General features: G+C 40.6%; 1 protein-coding gene across 2 annotated transcripts; it reads left to right on the top strand.

The window, feature by feature from the left end:
- Nucleotides 1-659: 659 nt before the first annotated feature.
- Nucleotides 660-26,893, top strand: LOC102220068 (arf-GAP with GTPase, ANK repeat and PH domain-containing protein 1-like). Of its 2 annotated transcripts, XM_023324792.1 has the most exons (21): nucleotides 660-1,456; nucleotides 1,862-3,107; nucleotides 12,599-12,657; nucleotides 12,756-12,843; nucleotides 13,298-13,383; nucleotides 13,472-13,613; nucleotides 14,122-14,256; nucleotides 14,353-14,474; nucleotides 14,597-14,755; nucleotides 16,244-16,327; nucleotides 16,607-16,711; nucleotides 16,795-16,942; nucleotides 19,032-19,154; nucleotides 19,238-19,375; nucleotides 19,524-19,583; nucleotides 20,143-20,294; nucleotides 20,918-21,008; nucleotides 22,076-22,298; nucleotides 22,401-22,704; nucleotides 24,101-24,399; nucleotides 24,643-26,893. In XM_023324792.1, exons 2-20 carry the CDS (start codon nucleotides 1,937-1,939, stop codon nucleotides 24,380-24,382), a joined length of 3,672 nt encoding a protein of 1,223 aa, XP_023180560.1. In that variant the 5' UTR covers nucleotides 660-1,456; nucleotides 1,862-1,936; the 3' UTR covers nucleotides 24,383-24,399; nucleotides 24,643-26,893. The 2 variants fall into 2 exon arrangements, with proteins under 2 accessions (XP_023180560.1, XP_014324564.1); XM_014469078.2 differs by having other exon boundaries at nucleotides 24,101-26,893.
- Nucleotides 26,894-27,228: the final 335 nt, after the last annotated feature.

The raw sequence follows: 27,228 nt of genomic DNA, 5'->3' as shown, positions 1-27,228 counted from the left end.
CCTTCAACTTTAAACTTTGCTACATTTTGCCTCATCACAGCCACAGACAATGACATAATTTTGAAGTAGAACCAAAAAGCCACATTGTTTTCAATGTTTAGTTATATTTAGGGTGGCAAACTTCATAGACCTTCACAGAACAGCTGTACAAAAGAAATGCATTTATTCAATAGGTGACATTTGAAGCCAATTGTTGCAGGATTTCATTTTGGTGAGTCAGAGTAAAAGGGGGTGGAGGGTGTTTACAAATCATTCCTTCACAATAATTCACTAGTTTGTGTTTGAAACTTCAAATTCCAGTTAATTACATAACACTTTGTGTATTTATCATGACAAAATTCAAAGAAAACTCAAGGGATGTGAATAAATACTCATCTCATAAAAATATTATCTCACATCTGTGTAAGTGATTCACGTGCATCATATATTAATTCAGTCTGATTCATGTTCTTAAAGCAATTCTTATCTCAGACATGTTCCTTTTCTCATACATGTCACAAACTTTTATTACTACTGTCATCATAGATCCTTGAGTTTGTGAAAGATGCCTCATTATTCAGAGGAAAATGACTTTGTTTTTCAGAGTGGAGAGAGCAGGAGCTACGCTCACAGAGAGAGCGGCGAGACAGAGCTAGAGACAGCAGATGCGCTGGCAGGAGTAGAGCTGAGGCGGTTCTTTTTTCTCTCTCTCTCTCTCTCTCTCCTCTCTCTCTCCCTCCTGGCTCGTTTGTTGTAACGGTGCGGGATAAAATCAGATGAACGTGGGCAAGGACCACCATCGCTGCTGCCGCCTCACAGCGAGCCCCCCTCACTTCCAGCCTGATTGCCGGCGCTGCATCCTGGTTGTGCAGCAGGATAACGACGAGGTGGCGGAAAGCTGCAAGGCTCAGTGGCAGCAAGAAAAACGAGGAGGGAGGAGGGAGAAAAAAGAGGAGGGGCCGGCTTTGGTGAGCTAGTGGGCTTCCTCTGCCTCACAGACACATTTTATTGACTTGCTAATTGGATGAGGCTCTCGGAGGAGAGGATGCAGTGACCAAGAGGAGCCGCTCTCCAGAGGAGGGATACAGGCGAAAAAAGAAAGCCTTGCTTGGGCTCCCTGAATCAGCCTACTTAATCTCCTTTTTTCTTCTCCTGCAGACATTACAACAGATGTTGGCAAGCATCTCAGTGACCCTTACGTCGGGCTTATGATTTTATGGATGACATTGTCGAACGGAGGCTCCTGTTGCCAGACGCTTCGTGACAAGTGAACCATTTCGCCTTTTTTTTTCCTGCTTTTTTTTCACCAGTTTTTTTTTTTTTTTGTATTATCTCAGGCTCATCTACTGGAGCTATTTTTATCAGCCTTCTTTAATATGCCATTTGATATGAACGGTAATCTGATGGCTGGATGAATTCTTCATAAGATCAAAGCTTCATGGAGATGTGAATGGATCTTCAGGAAGAGAAAATGAAGGTATGATGAGAGGAAAATTCAAGACAATCTGTACTGAAGTAGTTTTATTTCACCTAAAATAATTCAATATATTTAATCAACTGAAGGTATTGTGGGTTTTCAGGCTTTTTTTTTGGAGGGACTATTTTTTTTAGAAAATGAGATCTATAGAGGAAGGATTATGAATGAATCAGTGACAGACAGCATAGTAACAGTGTGTACTGAAGAGGATTAATGAAGGCATTTAAGAAAACAGTGTAGACTTGTTTAAGCACTGGGTCAGCACCTTGAATATATTCAGAAAGATTAGCAATTCAACTCATACACAACCCTCTCAATCAGATTTCAAAATGAGAGTAGCATTCTTGTCAAGTTCACCCAGTATCAGTGTGATCTCTCACGCCTCTTGTGTTTCCTCTGCCTCAGTCCTGCCATGACTGAGGTGTGCAGATGCTGTGAGGTCAGAGAGCAGGTGCCACCGTGCTCAGGTCTGCCGTCTCAATGAGCCAAGCCGGCAGCACGCAGAAACGCACCACCTACCTCATCTCCCTCACTCTGGTGAAGGTTGAGGCCGTGCCAGAGGATGCTGCAGGGAGCCAGACGGAGGGCCTTCCAGAGGGGGAAGGGAGCCCTAGGAAGAGGAAGAAGGAGGAGGAGGTAAAGGTGGAGGCAGAGGAGAACGAGAAGCAGGCTGTGAGAGATGTCCCTGAGAAAGAAGGATCTTTGTATGTGGAAGTGGAGCAAAAAGAAAAGACACAGGTGGAGGAGGAAGTGGAACAGGTGCACGGAAAGAATGAAAGCAGGGAGACGCCTGAGAGGAGGGAGATGCATGCGCCCCAGAAAGACATTGTACCATTTGGCAAGAGCAAAGATGCATCTTTTGCACAACCACCTGTAAGGCAAATGGTCAAAGTGTATGGAGGGACAATGTCTGAGGGAAGCGTGCGCAGGGAGGGACCTCGCTCAGATGCCTTACGCCCCAAGACAGAGCTCTACCGGGAGCCTCCCATAATGTTCCTGAAGGGTGAAAACGGAGCGGACTTGAACAGCCGCTCGCGCTGCAGCCTCCCCTTCACTGTCCCGTCGCAGATCAGCCAGCCTCCTCCGGTTGTGATGCGTTCTCACGCAGCAGGGAACTCCTCTTATTCCAGGGAGCTCAGAGAGACCAACACAAGCCTGTATCACCCGGCTAAAACTCTGGATCGCAGGGACAACCGCATCGGGGACCAGTCTCCCTTAGTGGCAGCTACGACTCTGGGGCCTTACAGGGCGTCCTGGGCGGACAGCGACGGCAGAGGCACGCTCATCCGGCCTGGAGCCCCCATCAGCGGAAGCTTTTCGGGCGTGATGGCCCGGGAGAGCCCTCAGGGGGAGAGGTACAAGGCGGTTTCCGTGTCTTTACCCGCGCCCCCTGCCCCCGACGTTTGCAGGCCTCCAAGGAAAGGAACAAGTTGTACCCTTGACAATGTTGACCTGCACTCTTACTGTGAAGACCCGAGGAAGGCGAAGGAGAGCCAAGGAGGAACAATCCAGCGGGCTCCACCTCCTCGCGATCGCAAGATGCTCAAGTTCATCAGTGGGATTTTTACCAAAAGTACAACGGGCTCACCAGGCGCCAACACCACACCTCCTCTCTATCCAGCTGTGGAGAGGGGTTCGAGTGAGGAGGAAGGTAAGGCAAGCTGCCTGCATGACTGGAACATTACCAGCGCACTCTGTAGACCTGACAACATAATCATCTGCAGGAAAAAAGTATTTATGAATCCCTTTCCTGTCTTAAGGTGGAAACCAACGTACTTGCAATGGCCAAAATTATTTCTGTCTGTTTAGAACAATATGAAGTACTCACTTTTAAAAAGTATGCCAATTTAGTGTTAAGAAGCGCCAACTATGGCTGTTTTTAAAAGAATAATAGGTCAACTAGGCCTGAGTTGGTGAATCCCATCGAGGTATACCCACATTTTAAACTTATGGTTTCAAAAAATGTTTTTAAAATCATCTTAAATATATCAGAGACTATTGTTTTCTCTAGCTTTATGCAGCCCAGAGCAGCAATGCACTGCCCCTCCCCCACCTGTTGCTGTGCACTACTGGTGAGCTAACTTAAAGAAGACGCCTACTATTCCCTCCATTTTTAAAAAAGAAAGAAAGGACAGACAGTGATGGTGTAGAAAAAAAGCACCAACCATCTTTCTCTCATTAGGTATCACTAATACTAGAGTTGGCATACTTCAAATGACGTGTGTGTTAAGCAGCCATGTGCAGGCTAGCTGTCACTGATCAATCAGCGTTGCTCCATAAAGAACAGGAGAACAAAACAAAGTACCTTTTGCACAATAAGCACAGGCAGGTAGAAACTTACCACCTCATTTTTGCAGAGGCTTGTGTATTAAAATCAAAATAGCAATAATTAATTATTCTAACATTATGAAAATCCTAAAAAACTTGTTTTTGTGTGATATCTATTTCAGATTAGTGCCGTTTGATCATTTTACATTCTTTTATGTTTGTGTGAATGCCATGAAAAATAAGTATTTTTAAGGTTAAGTCAATAATCTCATATTAGCTCATGCTTTATGTTAGGACAAATATGCTGTAACTGAACGCTTTACATGTGGAAACATGAAGGAACAGTTACAGCATAAACTGCCCTCGTTTCCCTCAAACGTTTCTACTTTTCCTCTCCGTCTTTGTGGCTTCAGAGTAATTTCACTGGAAATGCAATCCGATCTAAAATCAGATGTGCTGAAACGAAGCTGTCCTGATATTGAACACTGAAACAGTTCAGTGTTGCTCCATTAAGAGCTGAGAGATCCGTATCGGTTTGAGATATATGTTTTTTAACAGATTTTTCCTTCTTCTTTCTTCTAACATTCAAATATCTTTCCAACATGTCACAATGGATTCAGTCTGATTAATTCATTTATTTCTAAACTAGCTCATTACATCATAAAAATGTTGTGTAAGAATACAAATATTCTCACTTTCCAGCTGTTCTAATTCATTGATTAGAACAGAATAGTAATATATTACTATTTGGGTAATATAATATAATGATCATTATATTAGATATTTTCCGTAGCCTACAAAAAGAAACAAAGTGAATATAGCCTTTAGATTATTTTGGTTCTGTCTCACATTTGTATGGTTTTTGAAGATGCACCGCTTTAACTAAATAATCAAACATCTGATATCAACAGTACGTGTATGTGCCACAGCTAAAGAATCAACAAATGTTTCACACATGATATAGCAGTAAACTGATAGCATTAGTTAATGTATTGCTTTACTATGCAGATACTTTGTCTGTGCTGGTGAAGATTAACTCACCTCGGCATGATGGATGCTTGAAGCCACTGTCATAGCAGATAAAATGCCTTTTAATTAATCTGTCAGTTTTGGGGAACCTGTTTGTGATTGTGTTTAAAACATCAAACCTTAAGCCCAAGTTGGTCGGGCAATTATGGAGAAAGAACAAAAGCACAACAGCGCAGCAAAAAGTAATTTATTCTTTCCTGATGCAGTAACAGACTGCATGTTTTATTTATTTATTTTCCAAAGTAAAATAAGTATGTCATATATTAATATGAACTGAAGTTTTGAATGAAAAGGGCTAGAAGGAAGAAAAATCTTAGATAATATAGTCCCTCTCTGAAAGTAAATTTACTAAAACATGAGCAGCTACACATCAACAATTCACAGTTTCATATGCACCAGGGACCAGCTGCCTTTTTCATTCAAAGGGCCACTTTTGCTCCAGCTACTACAAAATAAGATTTGTCTGGAGCTACAACAAAGATAGATTTTAAAGGTAAAAAAAAATCATTAACTTTGTACCGTTGATGTCTTCTACATTCTATGCAGATATTACATAAAGTTCTACAAAAGAAATGCTGAAACCACCCATTACATTTAAAATATTTATTGTTTGGATTTGTTTGAGCCACAGTGGAGCCAGAGGTTGCAAACTCCTGATAATCGTGACAGAACTCGATCTGTTTTCTTAGACTCACCAAGACAATAAACAGTGTGACAGAGGTTTGAAACATTTCTGAGACATCAGTAGAAGTTAGTACTAAAGTAATTCAGTCACAGTCTTCATTTGCTTCTGTGTTTTACAAAGAAAAACTGTTTAATTGTCAACTTTATCTCCTTTGTTGAAACCAAGATTCTGGACCGAGTACTTAAACTATTTTTGCCCTATTCTGCTGAATTACACAATTATTACTCAAACAGTCATGGTTCATGATGAATTCATAGCTTTATAATAAAGCAGACAAAACGATGCAACTGGTTCAGACCTAAAAGGCATTTGTCACAACAATATCTTAATTTTCCACTGTTACACCTAAATGACCTGAGACAAAAGAGTACGGGATTTGAGTGAGCTCTGGATATAATTTGATGGGGGTAAGTGGGACATGAATAATTAAGGTTGGGGATACACAGAGCAGTGTTCATGGCAGGGCGAAGGGAGTCGGAACCTGCCACTTCCTGCTCTGTGCGTGGGGTTAATCAGCCTCCAAATGGAGCCTATTCATTTGTCAGAGGCATGTTGTGTTTAAATGTAAGTAAAGCGGTTGTCAGCAGCACGGTCACGACGAGCCTGGCTCCACAGAATAAACACCCAGTGTTTCTCTCAGACGACAAGAGAAACACTAACAGTCTAATTTGTTCCAAAAATATTGGTGGAAGAAACGCACCGAATTGTCGTGCGTGCACAAGTGGACATCATGTCTGAGTGCCTCTCACTCAAATCGCTGTCTCCATGAGAGACCGCTCATTGTATGGATACCCAGACTGGAGGCTTCTGGAAAACGGAGTTACCATGGCAACAGCAAGCAATGAGAGATGCTGCTCGGTCTGTGCTGTGACGCTCTCGACGGGGGCGATCTGGGCGTGGGGATTGCCCAAAGATGGAGAGAGAGCGTGAGGGCGATGCTGGGTTGGTTAAAGTTAGACTCTGGCTCCCCGCGGAGCCGGGCTGACTCTGCCACTCCGCCCAGAACATTGTGACCCGACAGTTTCCTCAGTGTGACTATGTATGCTGTATCTGTGTCATTGGCGCTGCTGGTACACAGTCTGCAAGAATGCACATCTGGAAGCAGTTTCTCAATGTTGAGCAGAATATGTTTGTTTTTCAAAGCTGCAGCCTCTCATCTGCAGGTAGACAATGTTCATTATGGCTCCGTCTGAGGTTTCTGTCGCTTCCCAAACTTGGTTTAAAACACTTCAATTATTCCTAACACATTATGGAGTGTGGAGCTAAAACCTGTTCAGATAGCTTCCCTGATATACAATTCCTTTGCAAAAGTATTAAAGCTGCAGTTTGTAACTTTTATTAAAAATGTGTTTTTTACAAGTTTGTTAAAACATGTAAAAATGCAGTATAAAATAATGCAGTATAATATAAGATGGATAATCTGTAAAAAATAAAAATAAATCAAGCTCCTCCACCTCTTTCCTGGCCTACTGTTTCCAGAAACTTATCTCTCCTGGTCAGAAACAACCAATTAGAGTGGGAGGAAGATTTTAGGATCTTAGCGCTGCCAATCAATCATGTGTGGCAGAAAAACAAATTACAATTATTTTACTTTTTTAAAATTTCCTTTATTCAACCAGGTAAAACCCCATTGAGATCTAGATCTCATTTTCAAGGGGGACCTGGGCAGAAATCCGCATTTAGAAAAATCATCACCGTCATTAGCCATGCTAACTAGCCTGAGCATTCATAATAGGCTCTGTTGCGGGGAACTAGCTGTAGCGTAGCAGAGAGCAATGGTATGGACACCAACCTTTGAGAACTGGACTTTGACACCCTGTAAATGATGTTGACCATGAGCCCAAAACCGGGTTTAGATCACAGCGTTAGGGTTTGGGTAACACATCCAGTGTTAGAGTGGCCCAGTCAAAGTGCAGACCGAAATCCAAAGAAAGAAATCAAATTGATATTTACAATTGATCTTCATGCAATGAAGCTGTATTACTAAGAGGAATGGATGGAAAGGCTTACTTGTGGAAAACGTAAAGAAAACTTGCTACTTTAATTGCTATTAAAGGTATTTATACAAAGTATTGACTCTGAGGGGCCGATCGCAATTGAATGTCACACAGCCGTGAATGACTTCGTCAGGCAGTATACAGAGTCAGGCAGATTGATATGTTAGGGACTATTTGGGTGTCAAGTTTTTCTTTTGCATGTGCATCAGGTTGCTATGACGATTTACTTGGAGGATCATCGTTCAGCCGCTCATCCATGGCTGCCAAATAAGTTCAGTATGATAACGTTTTTACACACTAGAAAATGTGGGATATAAGTTTGGATATAAAACTTAGTTTGTGACTTTTAAATGATCTTAGTCTATAAGCATAATTTAAAACAAGATTTATTTGGTCTTACTCAAAATAAATAAAAAATAATTGTGATTACTCATTTTCCCAGAAAGATGGAAACAGATGGATGAGTGGCCAACCAACACCAGGAGGTGCAGGGGGGTTGTAACTAATCAGAGCTGCAGTGCTCATCAGAAAACATGCCATTGGACCAAAATATCTATGAACCACAAATACTTTACCCATAGATTCGCAGTATCACATTCAGTCTGTACGTATCTAAATGTTTGGCTATTCTTTGACTTACAGTAAAAAATATTATAAATGCTGACAAAGTCGCTCATGTTAACACTTGTAATGATTTATTATTAAATAAATCATTACCTAATCCAGTGGTTCCCAAAGTGTTGTTCGCGCCCCCTACAGGGCGCAGTGCCATTGCAGGGGGGGGCGCGGGAAGCTGTATGGATGAATGAAAAAAAAAGAAAACACTTTACGTAAAAGTGTAAAGATGGTTTGTAGTGTTTTGTTGCAACCTGAAGTGTGAAATAAACTTCAGTGGAGTTTGAAAACAAAATATGTGTATAGGTTTATGTCTGGTTGAACTATGTGTGTGCCCAGTTGATTTTTTTTTCTTTTTTGGGGGGGGGGGGGGGGTTATTGAAATCCATAGGGGGGCCCAGAAAATCTTTGGGAACCACTGACCTAATCTTTACTAAAACCTAATTTTGTTAGACCAAATTTAGGTTAATCACATAATTTACTCATGCAGGTTTCAGGTAAGAAAAGGGGCTGCAAAAAATCACTGCAGACCCCACACATCCTGGACACAAACTGTGCAGACCTTTATGCTACAAAGCACCATTTCCAAAAACCAGCTGCTACAGATACTGTTTCTCTGTTTATACTTTATTTCTGCAGGCTGTGAGGTCTTGAAAACAAAAGTCAAATTCCTTGTTTGTCCTCACAGCCCATAAATTATCCGTGCATCCATACTGTGAATCTTCTACTGCACCGCCAGCCCAAAGGTGCTCTGTTGGACTGAGATCTGGTGACCAATCAGGTCACTGAAGGACGATGAACTCACTGTCATATTCAAGGACAGGTTTGTGATGATCTGAGCTTTGCAACATGGCTCATAATGGTGCTAAGGGATGGACATGATCAGCAGGAATACTGAGGCAGTCATACTGTGGTGTTTATTAGATGGTCAGATGATAATAGGGTCTCCAGAGTGTGTCATGGAAATATTGTGCACCTCGATAAAACAGCAGAAGTACATGAATGTTTCTCCCATGTATTTTGGTGAACTTGTATGAATTACAGCTTCAGTTTCTTCCATCAGATCCAGCTGTGTGTGCTACACTATCAGATACACAAATATATCTTCTTACGCCACAGAAATACAAAGCAGGTAATCAATGGCATAAAGACAGAATTAGAAACATTTAAAAACATTTTCCTAAGAAAGCCATAAAATCTAAACCAGAACACAAGAACCAAGATTAGCACCAGATTTAGGAGCACTTGGAAAAGTTGAATGGATCTGAACAGCTTTGAAGTTTGCTGAAGAGAAAAGTTAAACAAGTGAATCGATGTAGCAACAAGCAACTAAGGAAGAGAGAGTTTAATCAATGTCTGGGTGAGATCCAAACCTAAGAAATTTTACTGTTTCAATTATTGATTCCCCCTTTTTGATACCAGCCAGTTGTTGGTGTGCACCAGCCATTACAGAAGAGCTTTGGGAGGAGAATGGCCTCTGATCTAGCATTTAATTTTATAAAAGGGTCGTAGTAAACAGAAAAAGCGCTACGATAAACCCCCAACTCATTACTTTTCTCAGATCAGTATTAAAACCCAGTAACAGGATCCTCCTTGATGCATCATAGGCAATAAACCTGTCCAGGGTGTACCTCACCTCCTGCTCTTTGACCTCTGAAGACAAGTGAGTTTAATGGATAGTTGTAGTTTCCTACAGCAGCAGCTTTCCTAAGCTGAATGTACAACAAAACAGGGAAATTATTATCATTGCACGTAAGCAGTAAAGTAGACGCCAATAATCTCACACTTGTTGATTCGGATGACACAAAGCACATCCCTAACCAGTTCAGTTCAACTATCAAACTGTCTAATATTTTGATCTAATAATAATAAAAGCAACAGAGCACTAGAAAGTTTCCACATGGTTTTCTCATCTTATGCGGTTCCAACCAAACACAAGAATAATTTATTATGAGCTGTTAACGTCCCGGGTAAGTGTGGGTTATGAGGAGATTTTTCATGTAACGTAAAGCCTCTGAAGAGCTGGCAGATGAAATGGCCTCATTCCTGTTGAGGCGCATTTCTGCCTCCTCTCAGTAAAGTTGTCCAGAAAAAGTCAAATCCCTCCAGTGATATTTCCAAACTCAAAAAGACATTTGATCCAAAAACAGAGCCGTAGCATTTCCGTAAAAGAAACAGCATTATTGGAGTAAATATTCTTATTCTGAATTATGTAGGGTTTTCTTTCAGAGAATAAATCTACAAATTCACAAACAGCATAATGCGATCTATTGATTTAGCACACAAGATATTATACAACGGATGGTAGGCTTTAATTAGAGATCATCAAAGTTTGTTTGCATAACTGTATACTATTTTGTGCTCTTTTTATCTTTCAGAAATCAGTTTTTATTCTGTTAATAGCAGAACATCAAGCGAAGCACAGCAGACTGTATCGACTACATTAAACTAAATTAAGTACGACCCCCTCGGCTGACTGATTACTTTAGCTTTCAAGCTTTAAGGATGAATTAAAAGAATAAAGCCCTTATTGTTGTAGACGGGTAATTTTCCATTATGTCTGCACTAAGAAGTAAAACCCAGTGAAGACAAGCAGATATGCTGAATGCTTTCTGCCTGATAGAGACTTGAACCTGACTGACTTTACGGTTGGATCAGAGATAAAGACGCTTCATTCTCTCTGACTCCTGCTGGTGAGATTTGACCTCTGACCCTTCGTGCTGCTGACAGCAGACAGGCCGTCAGGAGGATTGGCAGGAGTTACCGACAAACTCTGGGATCAGTTTGCAAAACATTCCTGCCATTTTTCTGCTACTTACAGTAGATGCTTCATCTGAATTAAACCCAACAAACTCCTTTTTGTTTGGCAAGTTTGTTATAATTAAATTTTTTACATTTTTTTATTTATTTAAAATTTAAAAAATGTACTCCTTGCTTTTACACAGCTTCAATTAGTTTAATACATTTTCATAACTGCATGTTTCATACATACCTTTTGTTTGAAATGTGTCAGTCTGAAACTCAACTGCGAAATCCTGCTCTTGTAATCGCCATAAATCAGGAACCGCGAGATGAAACTGATTCAATCTGACAGGATCGCCACACTAATTAGACTCTGTGGATCAAAGGTAATCTGACTACATCGAGCGCATTTCAGACGCCAGAGAGGTCATTATGGTGGTAACTGATTGAGGTCCTCCACACATTTAAGGCTAGAAGACAAACACATTCAGCTGTGAGCGTGGAGTGAAGAACAGTGGAGCTCTGGAGGAATAGATCTTTACTTAATCAAGAGCATACAGCTAGAGTTTAACAGTAGAATTTCTTGTTTTCACTCCGAGGTTTTGATCAGGCATTCTCTTTGTACTCTGACGTCTGGTTTTCCCCTGAGGCGAGACATGGTATGGAAGTGGAGGGAGCGCCTTCAGATGGAGGCTATTAATCCTCAACTCAGCCGTCTGGGGGTTTGATTTTTTACGTTTCCCTCCCTGACTTCTCTTCTTGCCTGTTTCCTGTGTAGCAAATAAATACTAAATCCTGTAGAGAAACACAAGAAAGTCAGGAAAGTCGGAGTTCTTTGTGTGGTTGCCCGTTCTGTCCTATAAGTTTAAACTTAATTTTTTATTTTTCTGTAAATAAATCTAAAATAACCATCTAAACTATGTGTCAAGCTCAAGACTCGTTGGCCAAATCCGGCCCGCCGTAGCTTTTTATGTGGCCCTCTAGAGTCTAGACTAAACATTAAGTGTGCTTAAACATCATGTTATCAATCAAATCAATCCAGGTTTTATCTGTTTTTCTACCAAATTGTATTGATCAGTCCCTCCAGTTTCTTGCGAATATCGTGGAAATTCACGTAAAATCAACAAATCCACGCATATTTTTTTTTTTTGCACTACTACAGTTTATTGCAGATTTTTCTCAAAAATCTTTACTTGTACTAAACAGCTACCTCAGTCTTAATTGATGTCAGATTATAGTCCATGATCTATAAAGTGAGTAATAAAAAGTCGCATTTACCATCATAAATAAGCACAAATATTGCAAATATTTCCGAATTAATACCACAAGCACTTTGATTTTTATTGCAAAAACATCAAGAAATTCTGTAGGGACTGAAAAAATGTTCAATATCATTTAATTTTAAGAGTTTATTAGTATTTTTAGTGGGTTTTATCGACACATTCTGGCACAAACGGCCCTTTAAGAGCATTTATGATCTTGATTTGGTCCAAACGACAATGAGTTTGACACCCCTGATCTAAATATTTGGTAGAGCTGTTTCACCCTCTAATGTGCGAGTTCACTCTGCTGGTCGTTGTAAATATAAACTAGAATTGTGGGAGCAGGTAGCGGCACAAAACTGAACTTTGACCTCTGAACAAATTCAGCACTTTGTCGTCTAACACTGTCAGTTCTTCTGCTCACATTCTGCATCTTGTAACATACTGAGTAGCATATTTAATTGGCAGTACTGTGCTGCATTTGCACATAATAGCTCTTTTCTGCTCTTTTCTCTGTTTTATTGCTGTCAATCTCTGTCCTCAGTCGTTTGCACCAGCAGTCAAGAATGGACCATGAGTCAAGCTGTTCAAGAGCTTCATCTGGTAAGCTTCAGGCCACCGGGTAGCTTTTGCCAACCTCTCTGACGGACTTGATGCTGGATTGATGTCTGTGTGTGTGTGTGTGTGTGTGCGTGCTGCAGGGTGTGTTGGGGGGTCTGTGCAGCGGGAAGTCCGCCCTCGTCCACAGACACTTGACAGGAAGTTACCAGCCGGAGGAGAACGCAGAGGGTTGGTTTAGCTTCCCTTCACCTGCAGCTGTCTGATTGCAGCTGATGCTTCAGTGTGTTTTAGTTGGACTTTATGTAACAAGGCAACATAAAGTGATGCAGTGATTATTAAATGGAGTTAAAATTATACATGGAAAGAGCAACTTGCACTTGTTATCAGGCCTTATTAGTTTGATACAAATAAATGCAACAGATTGCCATCTAAAGTCACCTCAGATTCATAGTTTCATTCATAACAAATTTTCAAAACCTTGTATCATTTTCCCTTCCCCTGTCACAACTATAAAAGATTAAGTCCGTTCAAAATACACTGAACTCCATGGTTGTAATATGAAAAAATATATACAGTATTAATACTTTTCTAAAGCGATGTACACAGTTTGAATCATACTAATATATTAAATTGAAAAGGATAATGATAAGAGGTAATGAATAGAATCTGTGCTGCTGCCCAGGGCGGCAGTTCATAAAGGACGTGCTGGTGGACGGACAGAGTCACCTGCTGATAATCAGAGAAGAGACGGAGCCTCCTGGGCCTCAGGTATGCTGCAGACTGACCTAACCTGCTGCAACAACACAAACATTTTCCGGTACACTGATTTCTGCTTGTCTTCTTTCTCATCTCTTAGTTTGCAAGCTGGGTGGATGCTGTCATTTTGGTCTTCAGCTTGGAAAATGAGGCCAGCTTTCAGGAAGTTTACAAATTCTACCACCAGCTTTCTCTGCATCGGCCCGTCACTGAGATACCTTTTGTAGTTGTTGGTACTCAAGGTAAGGCTCTCCTATTCCACATCTGTTCAAGATGGATCCAAAAAAATATTTGTTAAAAGAGATGGCATTTATAATTTGAGAGGATCTGAGACTTTAAAACAACCCAAAGTCAGAACTAAACAAATTGAATGTCGTATTTGTCTTTGTGGAACAAATTTGTGGAATAATCTGTCTATAGAAACCAAAGAGAGTAGACAAATTTTTACTTTTAAGAAAATAAAGACATATTTTCTGCTGCTGCTACACCTGAATTTCCCCTTTGCAAGACAATAAACGCTGAACTACCTTCTATCCGTCTGTGTGGATGGTTGGTTGATGCATAGCTACTGATGGTACAGCGAATTGACTTTTGAGAGAAAGGGTAGAATATATAAGATTATTTTTCTTCCAGCTATTCTTTTTCATTCAAAACTTTTCTTTATATGAACATCTGACATGTTCATTTTAAGCTGTAATTACATAAAATATTTTAAAAAATAAGTCAATGCTTGCTGTGTGCCTTTTCCAGATAAGATCAGCAGCACAAACCCCAGAGTGATTGACGACGCCAAGGCGAGACAGCTGTGTTCAGATGTGCGCCGCTGCACCTACTATGAAACCTGCGCGACTTACGGCCTCAATGTGAACAGAGTCTTTAACGATGGTGTGTGTGCATAAATCTGGGTGATATTTTTTTCTGTTTTTAGAGCTGGATTTAAGCTTTTTTTTCTTTTTTTTCCCTTAAATTTTCATTCAACAGCTGCTCAGAAGATCATGGCAGCCAAGAAGCAAGCCGCTTTACTGGCTTCCTGTAAATCTCTTCCCAACTCTCCCAGTCACTCTGGAGGCTCCACTCCAGTGTCTGGTGTCTTTCCAGGACAGGTAAAACCATATATAACCTCCTGCATGTATGTTCTCCGTGAGGATGTCTCAGATATGGAAAGAGCAGCTGGATTAAACTCGTCTCCCTCCTCCGCTCTGCTCTGACTCTCTCCTCTCTGTAGGCCAGCAACGGCGGCCAGAGCAGCGATTACTCCTCGTCTCTTCCCTCCACTCCTGTGATCAGCCATAAAGAGATTGCCAGAACTCTGAGGGGGGAGAAAGGCGACAGCGGTGTGCCTGGGTCGGTCCGCAGCGTCCGCAAGCGCACACCCAGATTTGTGGTGAGTGCTGCTAAAGCCTTGACTTTTATTTATTTTTTTATTTTTTTTTTTTTTCCAACATAAATCAGAATAGCTCTACAAAGTTGATTTATTTCAGCTGCGGGTGTTAAAAAGCTAAACTGAAATATTATCTAGATTTATTGCACCCATATTAATATTTCAAGTTTTATTACTGTTAATTTTGATGATTATGGCTTACAGCTAAATGAAAGTCCAATATTCTGTTTCGCTGACAATTAGAATATTAAGCAAGCCCAATAAAAAAAGTCTGATCTCGTTTGGCTGAATTCACTGGAATGAGACACTTCAGAAACGTCTGTTAAATCTGTGATGGGTTTCTTGAACGTTCAGTCCATCTCAAGTCACACAGCAGCATCTAGTGAGGTCACTTCCTGTCCTTTGACTTGGCCCAGGACTTTCCATTTTCCAATTTGAAGCCAGTCCTGGGTGGATTTATGTGTTTTGGGTCATTATCAGGTTGCAATGTGTGATTATGCACCAGTTTAATTTTAGTAGAAGGATTCATATTTTCCCTTAAGAAATACTCAGTAGGATTCCTGCTGGATACTACAGTGTGGTGTTGGAGCAAAGCATTCCCAAGTCATGATACTTCCACCGCCATGCTTCACAGCTGGTATACAGTTCTTTTCTTGAAATGCTGTATTTATTTTTCACCAAAAATGTTCTCTCTTCTGTACTTCAGCTTATCTGTCTAAAGAGCAACATCACAGAAGTGTTGGTTTCCACTTATGATCTCACTCTCAGAAACATAATGTGCAGAATGATGACGCTCTTACAATACCACTTTAAACCCCTCATCAGGCTCAAGTTGCAGCATTTTGTTTTTCATGAATGATATTCCCTTCATGTGTAACTGATGTGAAACATCAGGGCGAGATTTAGCTCAAGTGGGGAAATATGTGTGGGTGTCCTTTATTTGTTAGTTTAGTTTTTTTTTTTCCCCATAAAGTTATAAACCTTTATTTACTCTGTTTTTATTATTTACTCATGTTACTTAAATTTCTGTCATTAAGATTTCTTTTAAATGTCTATAACTCCTAATATATCAGACGTTTTCATTATTTCAATGTTTTTCCTTGACTGTATGTATCTTTGGGGTGCAAGTGTAAATCTGAGCCTATAAATATGACCCTGCGTATCTGCAATAAACTCAAAGTTGTTCACTGAATCTTGTCTTGAACCGCAGTTAAAGCTCTATCTTGCACTATAAGTCCATGCTGACAAAGAACAACCTAAAAATCTTTAAGAGACAATATTACTATGGCGTGTAAACGGCTGATCAGAACTGTAGCTGTAAAAACAAATCAAAAGTACAGAAGATTTGCTGCTGCCTCTGTTCAGTGTCAGCCTTTCCAGTCATCAGAAGCTTTCCAGCAGATGTATTTCACTCGTTTATTGAATAATAGTCCCAACTAATGACTCCTTTCCTGCCACTGATGCAGCCTTTCCCTCCTTCCTTGTGCGCAGGGACGGAGAGGCAGCGACTCAAACAGACGGAGTGCAGACTTTAAGGGCGACTTTGGCAGCGGGCGATTCATCCCCATCAAACAGGTAGGACACGGATTTGTGTGCGACACAGGAGCAGATACGATGTATCTGATGACCCTCAGCTGAGGACAAGGCACCAGCAGTCGCCTCAGATTGTGTGAAGCTAGTTTCATCATGTTGAGTCATGACACGCCGCAATCTCCTATGCCAGCGTGAAGAATGGACGGTGGGTGTTGCTGGCGCCCAGCGAGTCTTCGCGGCACCAAAATGTGTGAAGCAAGCGCAGCAGACATTAGGAATACATTCTCCTCCTTCAGCCTTCTTCTTTTTTATCGCCATCAGGGCATCTTGCTGAAGCGCAGTGGGAGCTCGCTCAACAAAGAGTGGAAAAAGAAATATGTCACACTGTCCAACGATGGCATCCTCTCCTACCACTCCAGCGTCAACGTGAGTGTGCGTGTTCTCACGCAGTCCTGCGAATCGTTTCGCTGGTGTCGGAGAGACTGAGTGTCCGGTGTTTGCTTTGGCAGGAGTACATGCTGAACGCTCCGGGGAAAGAGATGGACCTGCTTCGGGTGACTGTCAAGGTGCCGGGGAAGCGCCCCCCTCGTGCTGTGCCTGCATGTGGACCCCCTGCTGGGCTCAATGGGCGGGTTAAAGATGTGCTGGGACCTGAGGGTAAAGACCCGCTTTGTTTACCTGCAGAAGTAATGTAAGAAAAACATTCCTTCTGCAAAGAAGCCTCCCCATAACTCCACTTAATCAAAAATCAACCAGCTGGTTAAATCTTTGACAGAGTTTTATGTCACTAACACAAGGATTGCAGCAGGATTGAAACGATTATTCAAGTTAATTGTGATTAATCAGTCGTAGAAATAAAAAGTCATCAACTAATTTAGCAATCAGTTAAACGCTACCTGGAGCGTACAGACTCTAAAAGTGGCCATTTGCTGAAAGAGCAACACAGTCAGAGCAGAAATTATATGAAAGCTGTACAAAAACTACATTTTGCCTTTAAAATGAAAAATCTTATTTGTCTGTAAACATGTTCAACTCAAAAATCCTCAAGTGACATTTTTAGCTTTGCCTGGTTCAATTTATGTAAAAAAGAAAAATAAATAAGCACCTTTTGTTTCCAATTACTAATTAAAAAAATAATAAACACATTGATAGACAGCATTTTTTAGCTGCTGCCAATACATCCTCTGCTACAAATGATCAAGCTTTCACTAAAGGAATGTTAAGATCGCATAGCAGATAATAACATTTTTATGTCATTTAATTTATTTATTTTCAGAATGATCTATAGAATAATTGATTACTAAAATAATTGTTAGTTGCAACCCGAATATGCAGGCATGAACACACACACACAAATCTTGAAGGTAAAGACATCTTAGGTTACACAGCTGCAATCCTACAGTTCATTATTTCTAGTAACAGCCATGGAAGAACAAGAAGACGACTTGTTTTCTGCTTTATTCTTGCAAATTCTATTTTTGATGTTAAAGCAACATCTTTGAAATGCTTAGAGTCAATATCTACAGCAAAAATACTCCCTCTGTCTGTCTTTAAATTCTACATAAAAGGATTTTTATTGCTTATCCAGGTGAGTTATTAAGAACAAATTCTCATTTACAAAAACATCCTAGTGGTGATTCAACATTTTACACGTTTACAGTAAACGACAAACATTAGCAAAACTGTTAAAATCATAAAGCAGTAAAAACAACACTGAGACAAAGGTATAGGATAACATTAAATATTAAATACTTAAAATATAAAATACTAAATATAGGATAAATACAGGGCAAAGACACATCAATACATGCCAGACCTCACTGTGTCACTATCAAAATTGAAGTTGTGAGTTGGCTGCATTAGGAGGTTCAATTAAGTTAAAATCTAAATATCTTTTATTGCTCCACAGCTGGTCAATTCAGCCCTCTTTCAGCAATTTGCAGCTGTCTTCCCAGTATATATTACTTTAGGTCTGAACATCTACTAAAATGTTTTGCTCCTGCTGTGGTAGACTGTTGTTCTCTGTTTGATGCAGCCTCTGACATTAAAGAAGCCTCCCCATAACTCCACTTCATCAAAAATCAACCAGCTGGTTAAATCTTTGACAGAGTTTTGTGTCACTAAAGAACAATTATCTCCAACACATCTAAAAACTATAGTTGGCATGGATAAAGTGGGTCAGCATCAAACTTCTAGAATGATCCCAACCTCAACCTTATTGAAAATTCATGCAGTATGCTCAGAAGCAGAGTTCGTGCAAAGCGAACATGCACTCCAAATGAGCTCCCCCCATTTCCGAGAAAAGGCATTCAGACAGAATCATGCAGCCAGAATAATCCAGCATGCATGCATACCTTTCAAACTGCTTGATTTATGACTCTGTGTTGTAGAGTTGCTGCGTTACTTAAGGTTATTGTCTCGACGCTTGACCCAGTTTCTTCAAAGCAGCTTCTGCTGTCAGCCTGATGTTTTGATGTTTGGCTCTGTGAACGCAAAGCGAGCTCAAATCGTCATTCTGCCATCATTTTGATAGAAAAAGTATGTTACTTTGCAGAAACCCTTCCGTGTTGCTATAAAGTTAAATTGCATAGAAAATAACTATTCTGCTGAACTTCCCTTTTTGTAAATAACGAACTGACAGAGAAAGCATTAAAACCCCATACAGTTTAGAACGAACACATTTATTTATATTTATATTTATATTTATATTTATATTTATATGTAGTGTAATTTGTTAATTGTATAGTAAATACAAGTGGCCTCATGCAAGTGGAGGAGGTGGAAGGACTGGGAGGCGCTCTGTTCCTGAGGAGCAACATTGGTGTCCAGCGCTGCCCGGCCACGCTGTCCAACCACGCCCAATGCGTTGGTGAGCTCACCAGAGGACCATTTTTACAGGATATTTGTCTTAAAGCAGCTCTTGACGTCCTGTTTCTGCTCTCTTGTGGTCAGACTCTGCAGTCGAGGGAGTCTCCAGCTCCTCCTCTACCAAAGACGTCGGCTCAGCCTCCCCACTGACCGACAGGAAGAAGCACCGCAGAAAGAAGAGCATGAATCAGAAAGGAGACGCAGCCGTGGGACAGGCCGACGGTACAGGAAAGCATCTAAAGACGTTTTTGCAAGCAATATTTATGCTCTAACACTTCTTACTCTCACCGTTTTGTCAGGACATGTAATTAAATGTGCATTATAAATTCTAAGAATTTTTTTCTTTCACTTTGTTGTTTGCTTTCTGCAGCTAAACGGAAAATGTGGAAGCTGAAAAGTTTTGGAAGCTCAAGAAACGTAAGCAAGACAGGTAATGAACAACTAGCCAGCAACATGTTTCTAAAAATATTTAATTTATGTTAATTCTGTTAATGAGTGACTAAATTACTCACTAGTGTTTAGTTGCTTCTCCTCATATGACCAGTATGAATATTTAACGAAATGGTCTAATATTAATATAAAAATTACTTGTTTATTCATAACTTTGGAACATTTTACTGATAGTGTTGGTGCACTATGAACATCGGCTATCTCTCTTTTCTTCATCCCCTATAACAGCTTAAGGGTAAAAATATCTCTAACAGATTTTCTTCCCTGGTTGACTTTTATTTAGCTCAATCTATCTTCTCTTCAACTCTAAACGTCTTCCTCACTGAAAAAAGCAATCAGCACCACCATGTTTCACTTTGGGGATAATATGTTAAGGTTAAGGTTGTTCTCCATACATAATGTTTCGCACGTAGCCAAAAAGTATAATTTTGGTTTTTACGTCTAGGGGAAATTTGCTCCATCAGATTTTATTTTGAGATTTTGCAGGAGAAGGATAAACGCCACTATATGAACTCAAAAGTTGCTTGTGTCTGACTCAGAGGAGGACAACTTTGACTTCCTGGTTGTGTCGAGCACTGGTCAAACGTGGCACTTTGAGGCCCAGAGTGTGGAGGAGAGGGACTCCTGGGTCCAAGCCATCGAGAGCCAGATCCTGGCCAGCCTGCAGCTGTGTGAGAGCAGCAAAAACAAGGCAAGCAGCTCACCACAGTTCATATATAACATGTATATCACCACACAGAGGGCTGATGAAACCTTTATTTGAAATGTAGAGAAAACTATGGCAGAATACATGCATGGTAGAGGACTGAGTGTGTGTTTAGGTAGTTTGACATGATAGGAAGCATCTCTAAAGAAGTTCTACGTTTAGAAAAATCAGTTGATCTTTATTTATTTAGTACTTTTTATTTCTAGAAGACTATATCATTTTATAACAGAGACCATATAGTCTCCCTCCACCTCCAGAACACCCACACACATTAAAGCAATCCACATACACTCACACACAACCACGCCAACACTCCCTTAACCATAACTTTCTGTAATGAAGAATACTGAGATATAATATACCACAGGATAAAAGATAAGGAGATCAAGAGAGAATAAGTTATAGTAAAATTAATGAAGATCTCAAAGTAACAGAACAAAAAGCTTGGAAGGTAAATAACAGCCAACCATAATGACCAGCATATAATGACCTCACGGAAGCATAGCAAACTAATATTTCAGTCTATAAAGCCAATAAAACTAACAATTTCAAACCAAAGAGGCATGCTGATCGTTCCTTTCTCACTGTTTGCTCTTTGTTTCCTGCAGGATCGCAAGAATAGCCAAAGTGAAGCTGTGGCGCTGCAGGCGATCCGCAATGCAAAAGGGAACAACTTCTGCGTCGACTGTGATGCTCCAAGTTAGTAATATTTGCTCCTTTTCTACTTTTCCCTTTAAAGCCACAGTTCTGTTCTACTGCACAGACAATCCAGCTCTGATATGACGATATGACGAATACTAACCTCTTATTTATTTTTTGTTGGACAGGAAATATATTTTGAGTTTGTAAAGAAAGCAAACGATTTAGATCTAGATACCAAAAGTTAACAGAAAGCTCTGAATACTTATATTCTTTTACTTTAGTGGTGCCAACATTTAAGCGTGGGTTGGAAATGGACGTCACGATTGTGAACAGATGGGAATGCCTTTGGGTCACATCATGGCCCTGTGTGAATTTCCTGTATAGATGTGATGAAGGATATATTTTGAAACTTTGTGGCACAAAGTTTCAAATCATGATCCAAATGAGACTCAGTTAAGACTTACAGAACCTTAAGGTTTGCTGATGTGGAGTGTATTTGTTCAACCTTATGGGTCCCACTGTGACAGTGTTAATCCACCCTGACTAAACCCCATACGGGTTTCCTAGATGTAGCAATAAGATATGATGCGCATTATAATGTAACTATGATCTGTAACTATGAGCTTAATATTCAAAACCAGAAAACAACCGAGCAAGTGAACGCATCACAAGTATTCAACACAATTCTTTTTATTTTCTAAAATAAAAGATGTATCATATTTAATAATATTAATTGCAATTCTAAAAGACTTCCTCTTGTATCAAGGCCAGCTGATGAATCCTGCTTACGTGATCTGACTTCAGTTCTTATACAGTCATTAAAAAAAAACAACTTAACAAAAGAAAAAAAAATTACATTATTTCTGATTATGAGCCAAATCTGTTGTGTTTGTTATGAAAGACTTGAACTGATTAAAATATAATTTAAGCAGAAGGATGCAAAAAAAAAGTCACATTGAAAAAAAATGTAAGCAAAACTTCTCCAATTTCTCTCCGTCTTTATAATTTACTCCTGTATGAAATATTGATGCGTGGCATATTTTACTCAAACACAACCGCTTTAAATCTTTGCTTCAGTTTCAGCTGTTGTTTGAGTCGCTGTTTGTGTCTCATCCCTGCTGTAGATCCGACGTGGGCCAGCCTGAACCTGGGCGCTCTCATTTGCATCGAGTGCTCTGGGATCCACAGGAACCTGGGGACCCACTTGTCCCGGGTCCGCTCGCTGGCCCTCGACGATCTGCCCAGAGAGCTCACCCTTGTTCTCAGCGCCATCGGCAACCACATGGTCAACAGTATATGGGAGGCGCGCACAATGGGGCACCGGAAACCAGCGCCTGACGCTACACGGTAAATCAACGACTGCTTGAATGTTTGCTAAATATTTCCACCAACTAATCTTTTTCCTGTATTTTTTTTTTTGTTTATTTATTTTTTGCTGCACCTTCTCAGAGAAGAGCGGGAGTCGTGGATCCGCGCCAAATATGAGCAGAAACTGTTTGTGGCGCCGTTGCCTCCTCCCACACCCAGCGAGGGCCCAGACATCAGCATGTCGGGCCGTCTTCTGTTGGCAGTGATGGAGCGCAATCTGCCCAAGCTGCTGCTTCTTTTGGCCCACTGCACTAAAGAGGACATCAACGCCCCGCCCTTCCTGTCGCTCCCCTCCAGGTCGCTGCTCGCACTCCGCCTGCCTGGCTCTGCCCTGCATGCTGCTTGTCAGCAGGCTGATGTGGTGATGACGCAGCTTCTGGTCTGGGTGTGTTACTCTTCCCCTCTAGTCATCCTGCCGTTATTTTTGCCAAGTCTGACTTAAAATACTGGCAAAAGTATTCATACCGCATTAAAAACACTATTGTGAAATTTATTTATTTCTCTTTTATGAAGAACTAACACATATTTGTGAAGTGAAGGGAAACTGATATGTTTTGTTAATGATTTTACAGATAAAGATCAGAAGATGGGATGTGCATTCAATACCTTTTAGCTTTAGTTGAGCCTTTTTTTAGGGTGTAGCTCTACCTGATTTGCACATCTCGAGACTGAAATTCATGCCCATTCTTTTATCAAATCTTGTAACAGATCCTCAATTGAGCATAGGCCTCAAATTTAAAGGGGACCTATTATGCAAAAGTCGCATATTGCACATTTCTTATGCTTCCATTTGGGCCTCGACTTCTTCTAAAAACAACCCAAGTGCTTGAAAACAACGCCCAGCCATTTTCTGGTAATAAGTTACTGTTTTTTGCTGTCTGGAGAATGAGTAATTTCAAAAACGTCCTGATTGTTAAGTCACAATCGATGGACACTGTAACGTTACCTAGCAACCCAAACAGAGAAATTACTTCCTGCATTCTTGTTGGTTGTGCAGGAAGCTCTACTTATTCTTTTCAAAGATGTACGACTGTATAATTGCGCATCTGTTTGCAGACATTTTCAGGTGTGAGTGTAAATGTTGAGTTGGGGGCGTGGCCAGCTGCAGCTTATTTGGATTTAAAGTGACAAAAGGCCCTAAAACAATTCATTCTGAGAGGAGCTCAAAATAGGCAAAATCTCATTATCTAAGAATAATTTTGTGCAGAAAATATAATGACCATCTTTTGCAGAGCCCATATATCCTAACCTGTTCAACGGAGCATAATTGGTCATCTTTAACTAGACTGCTCACGTAAATATTTGAATTAAAACTTTTAATTTTAGCTTTGTCTGTGAATTTTGGGTCCTTGTTCTGCTGGAAACTGAATCTCTCCAGCCTGAAGTTTGTTGCAGCTTCTAAGAGGTTTTCTTAGAGTATATTTTGTTATTTTCCTCCATTCATCTTCCCATCATCGCTACACAGATTCTCCATCCCCGCTACAGAAAAGCACTCCACAGCAAAAACGAGACAAAAAAAAAGAGTTTTTACTGAGTTTTATTTAAAGTTGTAAGAATAAAAGGGGTAAACACAGATGCACATGGCATCAGACTTTTACATGTAAATACTTTTGACAATACAGTTTCCCTTTACTTTGCAATTATGCAGTACTTTGTGTTGATCTGTCGCGACAGACTATGACACAGTTTCAGAGATGCCAGTATTTCCGTAAGACCGTGTTGGTCAGACATAAGCGTCCCACTTTAACCAGGCTTCCTTCTGTCTCCGTTTGCGCCTGCAGTACGGCTGTGACGTGCGGCATCGGGACGCTCAGGGTCAGACGGCGCTGGCTCTGGCTCAGGGCGCCGGGGGCCAGGAGTGCATCGACGTCCTGCTGCAGCACGGCTGCCCCAGCAAGCCGGCCCCCGCCCTCAGCGCCACGGTCGGCTTCGCGTCGGCCGTGACGTCCAGCTTCCCCGCTGCCATGACGCCGAGCCTGACGGTTGCCACGACGATCAAAATCACACAGAAGAGCGGCAGCGGCAACCTGGGCTACAGCACATCCAGAAGAGCTGTGTCGTAACTGCAACGTGTTTCAAAGTGAGTGTGTGAATGTGTTGCCGCTTTGCCGTCGTAGCGAGTCCTGTCCATCCGCACGGACATACTGACAGATCCCGTCCACCTGGAGTCAGGTGAGACGCTCGGAGGGGTGCGTGTGGGTGTGGGGGTGCGTGTGGGTGTGTGTGCGTGTGTTTCAGGGATGAAAACTGGAGAACACACTGTGCTGGACTGATTTGTTTTTTCTCTTTTTTTCTGTTTTTGGCCACATGTCTGTGCATTCAGATGTTAGTAGAATGTACCGACCTGTTTACCAGAGTCACACCTGATCATGCAGTCAGTACTCGACTTTATTCTCCACTCGGCTGTGAATGGAAACCCGCCTGCAGGCCTCAAACAGCTTCTCTGAGCAGCTGAAGCCCAGAAGTAAAAGAACTGCAATAAGTTTACTAATCTAAGAGTGGGATGTATTGAGCTCGTAGCATAAAAGATTATGGCTATTATTAATTTTGACAGTGAATGTGAGTTTTAGATTCATCAGAGCTTGTCATTAAGTGCATAAATTATGTTATGTGTAAGTTGATGTGAAATATGTTAGTGGCTGGATAAAGGGGAATAAAACAGCTGTATAGAAATGTGTTGATAAAATGGTGAAATACTACGAATTTAAAAGTGTTTAATTTCCAGTTTATTACTGTATGATTTGTACAGTTGTTTCTGTGTATAAAACATAAAGGGTTACTCATTGCTGTTCAGAGATTAACTGTACAGAGGTTTAGTTCAGTTTTAGTTTCCTGCTTAACTCAGATTTTTTATGTTTTGTCTGTTACTGGTGTGTCTGATGTAAAACACTGTACATACCGCAGTAGCTCATTGTTCAAGTGAGTATAGTAAAAGACACATTTGTAGAGCTGTGAAAAAGTTTTCATTCTCTTATAGATTTGTTCTGTTTTTCCTATTTTTTTTGTCGCACTTAAATGTTTCACATCATCAAACTAATTTTCTTTTCAGACAACCTAACTGGATGTGAGTTTTTCACATCGTTGTGGAGAAAGTTTGCCCTCTCTTGTGTACAGAATCATTTTAGTTCAGCCACGCTGGAGGTTTTCCAGCATGTTTGAGGTCAGAATGAAGCAAATTATTTGGATTTAGGTTCAGACTTTGACTAGGGCACTCCAAAAGGAAACTTTTGAGTCACTCAGTGGAGAAGTTGCTAGTGTGCTTGGGGTTATTGTTCAGCTGCATAGCCAAAATGTTTTTAACTCGGAGTGAAAGACTGACGGCCCGACGTTCTCCCACAGAATTTTCTGACAGACAGAAACCTTTATATCCATATAGCCCAAACCACCACACTACCACTACCACCATGTTTGTCTGTAGATATAATATTCTTTTTCTGAAATGTAACTGGACCAGCTGTAACTGGACCCACACCTTCAGACAGTTCCACTATCTTCCCCCCAAATGTTTTCCCAAGAGTCTTTGGGAACTTGTAGGATGTTTTTGATAGATATCATTTACGTTGTTTTGGAGTAGCAGTGAGTTTCTCTTTGCCCATTGTCCAGCCTCCTTTGAATGAGTTTTTATGTATTTCTTGGTTCTTTTGTTAGCTCCTGGATGAATCCCTGATGACGTATTGTTGGTAGGTTATTCATCGCCTAGGCGATTCATCGCCTTCCTGTTTTCTCCATTTGCAGATAATGGTTCTCACTGTGGTCCACTGAAGTCCAAAGGCTTTGTAACACTTTTCAGATTGATAGATGTCAGTGATGTGTTCCTTTTTTAGATCTTTTAACCTACTTCCTGTTGTCAGGCAGGTCATTTTGAACTGATTTGCGTTTTCCACGAGCTTCTGCAGTGAAGTGAGGCTGGTTAAGTTCAGCTCAGTTTTCCAAAGAGTGCGGTTTGGATACCTTTTTGTCCCCTCAAGTGAAATAATAATTTGAAAACAGTTTTTCTATTTACTCATGTTATCTTTGCCTTTGTCTGTGGAAAATTTTAAGTGCGACTAAAAAGCAAAAACAGAAGAAATCTGTAAAGACGCAAATACTTTTTCCCATCACTTTACATAAATAGGTTAAAATGACTTAATTTTTGACTGAATGTAGATAAACACTAATGCTGACGTGTTTTTTTAGAGGATAAAGTTTTCAACTAATATTGTTCCTGATGTGACGACTAGAAATTAAAGGTATACTTTAAATATTAAGAGCTTACAAATGTACAAAACAAGGCCTTCAAGTGAAGTTTCTAAGTGGCTGAAAACAGACACACAGCAGAGGAAACAAATCTATATTATTATATAATTATCAACTCTGATGCAGTACTGGGAGTACTTTTGATGTGACCAAAAGCTGACCTTTTCTGTAATGTACGCTGTTCTCTTTTCATGGTTTGTTTTTTTACTCATTTAATAAATCAGAAGCATTCATTATCGATAAGGTCGCTCTCTGATGCTGTGCTGTTTTTGTAAGTTTCATGTGTTCAGATTTTATTGACATTTTCTGCCACTAATAAACTGAACTCACACTTCAAAGGTTGGGAGGACATTTGTATTACATGGACTCATTCCTTCATTAATTCATGTTCAAGCAACATTTGAACACATCCTGGAGACACACTGGGTCTCTGCTGGCCCCCGACCTACTTCTTTCTAGGTCGCAGACATGTGTCCAAAGTATTCACACCCCTTCAACAAACCTCAACGTATTTCACTGGGATTTTATCTGATGCAACACAAAAGCGCTTAAGTGTGACGTGGAAGGAAAAGGATGCATTCGTCATCTTAACCCGCTTATGGCCGCAGGAAGCTGCTGGTCCAGTGCAATCGAAAAGGATACACACCTGTCCCTGGAAGTCAGTATTTTGTAG

Source organism: Xiphophorus maculatus, chromosome 20 (genome assembly GCF_002775205.1).
Source record: "Xiphophorus maculatus strain JP 163 A chromosome 20, X_maculatus-5.0-male, whole genome shotgun sequence".
NCBI classification, from domain to species: domain Eukaryota; kingdom Metazoa; phylum Chordata; class Actinopteri; order Cyprinodontiformes; family Poeciliidae; genus Xiphophorus; species Xiphophorus maculatus.
This window is presented reverse-complemented; position numbering and strand designations above follow the sequence as displayed.